Source organism: Arvicanthis niloticus, chromosome 5, assembly GCF_011762505.2.
Source record: "Arvicanthis niloticus isolate mArvNil1 chromosome 5, mArvNil1.pat.X, whole genome shotgun sequence".
NCBI classification, from domain to species: Eukaryota; Metazoa; Chordata; class Mammalia; order Rodentia; family Muridae; genus Arvicanthis; species Arvicanthis niloticus.
Window position 1 is genome coordinate 67,429,699 of NC_047662.1, and position 10,659 is coordinate 67,440,357.

At 38.4% G+C, this 10,659-nt stretch overlaps 1 protein-coding gene across 7 annotated transcripts in view; it reads left to right on the plus strand.

Moving 5' to 3' along the window:
• Nfib (nuclear factor I B) overlaps positions 1-7,542 on the plus strand; it is a 215,235-nt gene extending 207,693 nt beyond the window's left edge. For all 7 annotated transcript variants that reach the window (XM_034501630.2, XM_034501631.2, XM_034501632.2 and 4 more), the window contains one exon: positions 959-7,542. In XM_034501630.2, the coding sequence (XP_034357521.1) occupies positions 959-1,088 (130 nt within the window). In that variant the 3' untranslated portion in view covers positions 1,089-7,542. The remainder of the gene's footprint in view (positions 1-958) is intronic.
• Positions 7,543-10,659: the final 3,117 nt, after the last annotated feature.

Genomic DNA, 10,659 nt, shown 5'->3' on the forward strand with positions numbered 1-10,659 from the left:
TGGTAAGAGACAGTGCTGCCGTCTCAGGCCACTCCCCTTCTCTTGTCTTCCTGGCTTCTCTTGTCTACATCCCAAATGTGCCATCATTCCTGGTGGTAAAGTCTGGGAATGCCCAGGCTCCTTTTGCCAGCCAATTGAGGAAAAATGAATTGAAAGGAAATCTTTGGTTTTGTCTAAGGAAATTATAGAGGAAAGTGGGAAAACACCAAAGAAGTCAGCAGCCCCATGTGGCATCCTCCACGATGGGCTTCTGCACAGAGTGCAACCTGGACTCTGTGTGGTCGAGGATAGACATCCATTTGATTGTCTAAAACACTTCAGTTATGTATGATAATTAGGTATTCCACTCTATATGGGCGTGCCTGAAAGTGTATTATTTTCTCATGTGATAGAAGGAATATGCATTTCATTATGTTTTTAAATGTATGTAACACATCAGGCAGATAAGCCCATCTTACCCAGAATGTCTTGTGAATTAAGGATTAGACAAAACTAATATATCTAGCAAACTACAATAGTCTAGTATTATTACAAATTTTTGCTTTTTGTTTTCTTTGAACAATGAAAGTCATATTGCATTTAGTGCATTGAAATGGGTCAGATATTTGAAAAAGAATATCCTTAATTAGTTAGAGTTCAGCAATTGTGAATGTAGTTTATTTTGTGTTTTTCTGCATCTTAGGTCTTCATGGAAGCAAGAAATTTTATAGATAACATCTGTATGATGTGTATAATCTAGAAGTTATCACATGTATATATATATATAATTTAGCAAAGTCAATGCATGCTAATAATTATTAAATTGTATTAAATTTTTGGTTTAAAAAGTTAAAAATATAATAGTTGTAATTTAATGCATTTAGAATTTATTTTTTATGATATGGCTGGAGATTTTAACATTGTCTTCTTTTTTCTTTCTTTCTTTTTTTTTTTTTTTCTTCCCTTCTCCTCTCAACAGTCCTGGTACCTGGGCTAGCTTGGTTCCTTTTCAAGTGTCAAATAGGACACCCATCTTACCGGCAAATGTCCAAAATTATGGTTTGAACATAATTGGAGAGCCTTTCCTTCAAGCGGAGACAAGCAACTGAGGGGAAAGAAACACAACCATAGTATAAGAAAATTAGGGAAAAACACTCAACAAAGGAAAAGAGGAAGCCTGGACAACAGGGAGAAAGGAGAGAAACTGAAGAAAGAAGATGATAGACCAGCATTGCAGCACTTACAGTCACTAATTCCCTTAAGGTTGAGACTATAGTGACAGGAAAGGGTCAATGACATCTCACTGACGCTAGACTGCAGCCCCTGCACCGTAGCCTTTGTTACATGAAGTCCGCTGGGAAATAGATGTTCTGTCTCTATGACAATATATTTTAACTGACTTTCTAGATGCCTTAATATTTGCATGATAAGCTAGTTTTCTTGGTTAGTATTCTTGTTGTTTACGCATGGAGTCACTATTCCTGGTTATCTCAACAACGAAGGCTAGGAGGCAGCGTCAGAGGTGCTGGGGACAGAGCCATGAGCCAGCCATTTTATAAGCACTCTGATTTCTAAAAGTTAAAAAAAATTATATATATATATATATATAAAATCTCTGTAGCCTTTAGTTATCCGTACAGATTTATTAAATTTTGGCCCTTAACCCAGCCTTTTCCAGTGTGTAACCCAGTTTGAAATCTTAAAAAGGAAAAAAAAATGAAAAATTGGGAAAAAAAAAAAAACGGTTTGAACTCAAAGGCTCTATGGAAGAAATGCCTCTATGTGGGTAAAGGGTTACCTCTGCATGCAACAGTAAAAATTAATATAATATTTTCCCCACAAAAGAAACACTTAACAGAGGCAAGTGCAATTTATAAATTTATATCTAAAGGGGAATCTTGATTATAAGTCCTTCAGCCCTTGGACTCTAAATTGAGGGGATTAAAAAGAATTTAAAATAATTTTGAGCGAATTTATTTTCCCCTCAGTTTTTGAGGGCATTTAAAAAGGCATTAAATCAAGACAAATCATGTGCTTGAACAGAAAAAAAAAAAAAAATAAAAAAAAAAAAACAAAACTATTGAAAACACAGCACTTAGGTTGGCTTAGCTGCAGCCTCCTCAGAGGTCGAATTATTTATTTAAAATTACTGGTTGCATCAAGAACCCATAGGGTGTACAAATGGTTCTACACAATGTGCATCGTAGAGACAAAGAGGCAGGTAAATCCATGTCACAATGGTAAAAGCTTCCAGTGTACAGGCTGGGAACGCCAGGGCGTAGGATAGGAAAACACGCTCTCAGAGAAGTACCGTCAGGGTGCTGGGAACATGCATGGTGCTTTCGGACATTAACCTTGTTCAACACATTTCTCGTATTGACAGATCTATAGTGTGCATGGGCAGACACATGTTGCCTCTATGTCTCTTAAAATTTTAATTAAAAGTACTCTTTCCAGTAATCCTAATTTGCACGAAGATATAATGTCCACATTACGTGCCTTGCCTTGAAATCTAAAAAAACAAAAGACAAAAAAAAAAAAACCCACAAAAGTGACATCACTACACTTGTTTTGCTGCATTTATTATCGTTTTAAATCTTTACCATTTTTATGACAAAATATTTTGTACTCCAGACGAAGAAAAATGTGTGACATCATGGATTTTTTAGACAGTTACACCTTTATCTCACGTTTATAAAGCATATCATGGCTGTGTATAGTTGCCGCTTAAAAATTGTAATCGACCAGCAATATTTTCAGTATTTTGGTGTTTTTTCTATTAACCTTTCATGTTTTTCATCTTCCAATTAATATTTGGGGGGAGGGGTTTCAAATTTATACGAATTATGCAATACCAAGTTTTGCCTATGTAGGTAGTGCTTTTAGCTGTATCGGTTATTATAGGTAAGTACACAGATTTAAAAAAGAAATAATGTATGCTTTTTTTTGTTTGTTTGTTTATTTGTCTGTTTGTTTTAATTGACCAAAGTGGGTACTGCTATTTTTGCAGTGTGATGAGGTCCTTTTGTGTACTGAGAGATGGACAGGGGATTTTTTTTTAATATACATATATAAATATATATATATATTCAGGGGTGGGTGGGAGGATTTTTAACCCTTTACAGTGTAGCTGTGAAGCGCTGCACCCTGAGATGGGCCTGGGCCGCAAAGCGACTGTTCTGCCTACTGTGACAAACTTAAACAGGTCCCCTCCCCCCCTCTATTTTTCCACCTGGGGTGCAAGCTGAACTCATTTCTGGTTTTTAAGCTAAGAAACCAGGAAGAAAAAGCAAGCACAGCGAAGCCTCCTAGAGGCAGACTTAGAAGAACTGCCCTGTCTTATTTTAGTTGTTGATAGTTTTTCCTAAAAGTTCCGAAACCACAGTGGAAAGTGAGCCTGTCTCATATTTGGCAAAGACATTTCTTGAAGTGCCCACATAGCAGATGTTGGCTGTTTCACACTTTTGAGTTTAACACGGGAATAAGCTTTTTTCTACCAAACACATTCACCCATCTGGAGGAGAGTTCCCTATCCCTTCCCAGCCCCATTTCATTTTGTTAATGACAGGATGTGATGTTCCTGTGAGTTACTACTTCAAATAGATGGCGTTGCACTTACGATTTTGTTCTCTGACATCCAGAAGGTTGACTAGAGAGAGGGTTGCTCTTCTTGGGTGTATTTGGACTAATAGATTAAAATCAGAGTTCAGTTTTTAAGGAACAAAAATAAATCAATCCTCTTATTTTACCTGCCCTTGTAAACTGGAAAGTAGAACAGAGGGAAATATAGAAATTTAAGCAACTAATTTTCCTGTGGATGAAATTAGTGTGTTTGATAATGATGGGGGAGACTTCTTTGGGAGGGGTGCTACTTCAAGTCTATATTTGAGTTAATTTCCCCTGAGGACTAGAGGTGAATGGAGACCAATTTTATTTTGTCTTTCCCTCACTCCCACCTGGTCCTATTGAGTGAATCTATTACTCCAAGGAGATCTTTCAGAATTAGTGACATACACAGTCGGCTGTCAAGAAGCCCTCTTGACCCCCACCTCCACCCCAGGCCATGCCCTAGTAAATAAACTGTCAAGTGTATGCATAGCAGATCATTTCATAGAACAGTGCTCAGAGGCCTGAGAATCGTATCCGACTGGTCCATTCAGTTTCCTGTCCACATGCTGGATAGCATAGTGGGATTCTAGGATGCAGGTTCCAAGAAAGTCCAGCCATGTCTGTGATACTTGCTCTGAAGATAACAGATCCTCTCAGCCAAGCTCTTAGTGTATTTTTGACCTATTTTCTGAAGAGTGCAACCCTACAGGACACAGTATTTGTTCCAGGCAGTCCTCTCTCCTTGTCACCAGTGAATGAACAATTCTTGCTAAAGTACATGGCACACTGTGGGCATCCCTGCCTGCCTCTTGAGTATAGAGGCCTAGGGCAAGTGTCCTTTTTTTTTTTTTTTTTTTTTTTTAAATCTAGTTCAATTTTTCTTCTTTTCTTTGAGATAAACTTATTAAAAAAAAAAAAAAGCACTACTATAGAAAATCTCAAATCCACTTTTAGCCTTCTATTTTTTTTTTTTTTGAAGAAAAACCAGGAAGTATATTCTGACGAAGGGCCCGACTTTTGCAGGTCTTGCACGCCGCCCCTTCCTTACCCAGACTGCAGAGCTTCAGGATGGTGAAGGTCACCCAAGGGCATCTGTAGGGGGTGGTGTCTCCAGCCACCAGCTCATGGCACTGTCCAGCCTTTGTATTGCTTTGCAGCCCACCACTCACAGTGCCTCTGAAGTGTGTTTTCCCGGAGTGACATGAGCAGTCGAGACTTGCCTAAGGGGGAAAAAAAACCTGAGAGGCAGTGAAGGAGACTGTACATAAAGACATGGCAAAACCTTAAGTATAGCAATATAGTTCTCGGGTAATGTTCGGGTGGGCAGCTCCATTATAAAGTATGTGAATGAATCTGTGAAGCTGCAAGTAGAGAGAAGAACGTTGTCTTCTTAACAAACCGCCTACCTTGTAGACAGTAATTTGTACACTGTATAGTTTTGTTAAGAATTTTTTTTAAATTAAAATTCCCATGTTTGTAAAGCTAACTTTTTAACAATTATAATGGAACTGTATGTTGTTTCCATTTTTAAAGTAAACAAGAATATTCCTTGTTTAGAGACTGGACTCGAGTTAAAACTCTCCAGGCTCTTAAGTTATGTATTAAAAAAAAATCTGTCCATGTTAGGAGATATTTCACAGATTCCTGTGCTTGAAAAGCATAGGACGCTAATCCTTTAAAAAAAAAAAAAAAGTGTAAATGGAGAAAAGTTATATTTTATGAAGGTTATTTTGTTGTATTTAGTATTGGAAAAGTTGGTTTTCAGAGCATTTCAGAATGTCGAAGCACCGCTGTCCTTTTATTAGTATATAAGGCCTTTAGCAAATGTTTTCTCCTTTTTTGTGATTATTCCATGATGGTATTTAAGGTTAAGTCCCACAGAGCATTCAGGATAGGCAGAAAACAGTAGTGCTATGTCTCACTTAACGTGTCCTCAGGGAGCAGAATCTTGGATTTGTGACTTGTAGCTTCAAAAGGACTCAACGGCAGAGACTGCACGGGGACATCTTGAGCAGCGAAGCAGGGCTTGTTCTCTACCTAGACGCAGATTCTATGTACTGTGTGAAACGATGAAGGCTGCGGAAAGTTACCCCATATCAGTGGACAGTATTCATTCTCCATGAAACAACTCTACAATCTTGCTGGCAGATAGGCCCCAAGCATGACATTCAATATAGTTTACATGTTCCTGTCAAGGTCTTTTGTTAACATTAACCAGCTGCATGCTTCCTGGACTTTAAAAATTGGGGTTTCTATATTTAAAAAAAAAATATGTGCAGGCTATTCAAGTTCAATAGTAAAAACTCAAAATTGAATGTTCTACTCCATGCTGAAGGAGCTGAAAACTGCCTTCTTCATATTTTGCACTTTCTAGTAGTTGCCCTGTTTTTTTCTAATTCCTAAAATTGTGTGGGTGGAGTGGATCCCTGCACTGGGGGAAGAACATGGACCACTGATTTTGCCCTTTGACCCTGCACAATGACCTTTGCATCAGCCAAACTCATTGCCATGACAACTCTTTGTACTGTGTCGTGCCACAGATCTGTTGGTCACATTGTTAATAGTAAAGGGGACAAGTTGGAGACGGTCAATTTTTACATATTTTTTTGTTGCAATTTTTCTTCAATGGTTGTAAGTAGTTTTTTTTTTTTATGATAAAAGGGTTCAGTAGTTAATACTCTTTAGAAATATCTGTGTGTTGCAATTCAAATGTATGTTGAGATTGTGAAAGCGCTTCAGTGGCACTAGCCTACGGGGACCCTAGAGTAAGCCTTTGATAACTTTTATTGCATGATACAGTACCAGTAACAAAAGGTGGCCTAAACACATGAAAAGCAGTGTAAGCTAGTGACACTAAAGCCAGTCTTGTATTACTGTATTTTTGACAGAATGGTTTTGAAAACTGTGCTACAGGGACTGATGTGGCAAATATATCTCTTTATGCAGAAGGAAGTCTTTTTTTTTTTTTTTTAAGAAAAAAAAAAGAAGTATGGCTTATTATGCATTCTTCATCAAGGGCATTGAAGTTGCATGGACTGATAAAAGTTGATGCAAAATGAGAAAGAAACAAAAAAAAAAAAAAAAAAAAAAAAAAAAAAACAAAAAACAAAAAAACCAGCAAAATGTTTACCAAAAAACTCAAACAAATGAGCAGTGCCTGTTCGATTTCACAGTCTCTGTTGAGTTCAGTTGTAAATATGTTTCAAATGACATTTTCTTGGGAAAAAAAAAAATCTCTGCAACATTGTGGAATGTGAGGGGCAACTGTCTCCCAGGCATAGACGTCTCAAAGCTGCATTAGATTGCACCTTCATCAGGCAGTTAATTTGTGCTTCTATCACAGAGAACTTTGAGCATCCTGGGAAGAGGTGCCCCCACCTCAATGATATTTCTCTGAGAACAACTTTTGTAGGACTGTGTGTTTCTTTAGATACATTTAGTACAACTGTAGGTGACGAGTAGTCAGTGATTGCTTGCTAGCTACACACCAGGGTTGATCCATTTTAAAACTTTTGGCATTTCGTCCTCATGGGCCATAAATACAGAACCTTGTGTTTTAATTAGATTTTTGAAAAAAAAAAAAAAAAAAAAAGGAGGCACATGCATAATCTCCATGTAACAAACCTTTAGCAGTGGGATGTATTATATGACAGTTACTTAATTTCTGGAGTTCGGGCCTCTGGGATAGGCCCCAGACTGGGCCGGAATGTTAGTGAAGGTTTTATTGTGCCCGGTTGGAGGATAATGTTCTTTGTGTACTTTTTGTGGGTCGCAAATGAACTCCATTGCCACAAGTTTTAAACTGGTGTAAATCAAGCTTGACTTAATGTGATTGTTACTGTTATATCCAGCCTATACTGCTAGCAGCTGCTCACACTGCGGTCAATTACTGGAAGCGGATATATTTCCTATGCAAAAAAACTGTTTAAACAATAAAATGAGCTATGCTACAGACTCTGGCCTCATGTTTTATTTTTCTCAATGTATTGATGCTCTTTCAACATTAACGCTGGGTCAGTAGGATCTTGAAAATTGATCCTGGCCCTTACATTTGGACATTGGGTGACACTGGCTTAATTTCCCAGCAGCTGGGAGGGTTAATATTTCAGTTCAGTTCTGAACTGTTTATCTGTATAGTCCCTTCTCCCCAGATCTTTTAACAGCAACAATGAAAATACAAGTGCAGGTACAGGATTTGAAGCCCAGGATACCCTTTGAGCTGTGACGTGAAGACAGTGTGTGCCACAGAGACCAGACTGTGGTCTGGTAGGCAGAAAACCACAAGGACACACACACACACACACACAGTAAAGGGAAGGGAAACCCTGGCCCCTCCCTGTGACTGTGGGTTTAGTGGTTATATGAACACTGTAGAATTTTGTTCTGCAAATATCTAAGAAAGGGTATTGTCTTAGGTTTCAAAGAAAGTGCAGAACTTTAGGGCAAGCAAAGCCGATGTTCTCGTTCTGAGCCGAAACCAAGAACCAGGTGGGAATCCATTCTCACTGAATGCAGCATCCAAGAGTGGAGTCAGCTGGAGTTCAATAATAGCTTATTGAAAAGGAATGAGTTTAAATGGTTCCCTGATCTGTTTGAGTGATGTGCATAAATAAAATAAAAAAGTAATAGGAGCTTCTTTGAAAAGAGAGAGAGAGAATGCCTGGAATTTGATCATCGTAACCAAAGACTTGCTGAGACACATCTGAGGGCCTTGATAGCTTCCTTTGCATCCCCAGACCAGATTTGAATGGTGTGTTCACACTGTTATGTCTAGAGTTCTGTGGAAATTATTTGGCTATACTGACAGAAAATGTAATATCTTGGATGGACTCTGTATGAGAGGCTAACTCGATTTTATAGAAGAAGAATAACTTATTTTTTCAAATTTTGAAAATATCATCATTGAAAAAAAAAAAAAATACCTATAGAGAAATGTTTTACCTCTATAAAATGTTGGTTTCTCTTGGCACCAATTAAGATTTAGTGATAGAAAAAGATGGTGGTTACAGAGGAGGTGGCAGAAACAGCCAAGGTTCATTTTAAATCCTAAAACCAGTCATCAGCTGTACAGCGGCTTATGACCTTTCTTTGTTTCAGTTCCCTTATTCACAAAGGTAGTTATTAATGAGAATGCCTGTTTTCTTAGGAGGCTGAAACATATGATATTTTACATGTAAAGCCCTTTGCAAAATACCTTGTAGGTATTATAATACAATATGATACACACATTACTCAAGAATGTATGGGTCAATTTTTTTTTTTTTTTTTGAGAGAGAGAGAGAAGACAATTGTTTTTATCCAGCAGTTTTTGTCTTGCTGAGATAGAAAAAAATAATTGAATTATTTTTAGTTGGGAGTCATTACTTCCTTTCACTGTTAGCTTTAATTCTATGGCAGCCAGCAAATCTTTCCTGGCATCCATGCCTGCAGACTCCTTCCAGACCTTGTCTTAAGTGGAAGCCATGCCTGCAGATGAGCTTATCATACTTTCTGTAAGTTCTCTTCAGGTGATGTCAGTATTTTCCTTTCTCTGGGATGAGAGAAAAGCATGGGTTTCATAAGTGTGTTAATTCCCTAAGTGGTGTTCATTAAAGGAGACAGGACTCAAAAGGAATAAAATTTATGTAAGAAAATCCCCAAGTCATGAACAGATGTAGTTGAAAGAAGAAACATAAGGCAAAGATGTAGTGACTGACCTCCTTCCTCCAGCAAGCTGGTGGGTGCCATGTGTGCTTCTCCCATGGGACATGCTACTCTTTCCTCCTGAAAGGGAAGGGGGAGTTAGACACAGATATGACATCTGGAAAAGACTGGTGGAGACGAGGAGTTCCCAAGTTTGCCAGTTTTATCTAATCCCACAGATTCCTTACATGATGCAACAACTACAGGAAGTTGGGCCACGTCCTTCGATGGAATCCCAGTCCCTGTGTTGTCCCTTCTCTCCCAGCTCACCAGGTCCACATGCCACCATGTTCTCACTAGATTGTGCTATTCCACTCAGGGTTGCCGAATCTCAGGCTTACTGTCTCTTGTTCAATTTAGCTCATCCCTCCACATCTACTATATTCTAATATAATAACAGCTGGATTCTAATACAATCAAGGTAACTCACATGAAGGCCTTAGTGGTAGTCTTAAAAGCATAGTGGAGGTGAGACAGTTACTTTTGCCTAGAAGCAAGTACTTACTATTTTCTAATACAGATGAGGTGATTGTGGATCAATTTGTGTCTACAGTCTCTGACACCTTTTACCCCCATACTAAAGGTTAGAAATGCAAATGGATACAGGAACCCATGGGCAGGGTAGAGAGGATAGTCGGGTAAGCAGGCAGACTTCACAAATAGGAAGCATGGACTTCCAATGTCCTGGAAGGGACAATCATGTCAACAGTAGCAGCTGAGAGCTATATACAGTTCATGAGTACAGCTTTTATGAGGCTTGATGCTTCCTGGAAACATCTACCACAATAGTGTGGCCTTTGAGGAAAAGGTACAGAACATGTATCATTTATAGCTCAGGGTACCATTGGGCCCCAGCACCTGTGCCAGCAGCCCTTCACCTCACAGGTGCAGAAGACAAGAGGATTTTCTCAGAAAGAGAGCAGAGTCTTCTGTCAAACCCACCTTGAATTTTACCATGCATGTTTCTTGCAATTATTATTTCACACATGGCAAAATTCTCTCTTTATATAAAACTGATGTGCTTTTTAAATATTACTTGCCCAGAGAAGGAAATAAGAGAAATTATAACAATGGAATCATAGCATAAGAACCCAGATAAAACTTTTAAAAATATTCACTTAAGCTATTTCCTTACCTGGTTTGTAATAATAACAAAAATTAAGATGTAAGTTAATCTGCATTTTCAAATATTCCTGTTTCAAAGACTTATTAAGTAGAGGACAGTGCTGGAATCGAGAGGACACACTGGGGCTGGAGAGATGGCTTAGCAGTTAAGAACACAGGTGGTTGGCCACTGTATCTCCATTTCCAAAGGATCCAATACCCTCTTCTGGCCCAGTAGGCACATATGTGGTACACAGACATAATAAGACAGGCAAAACACCAATG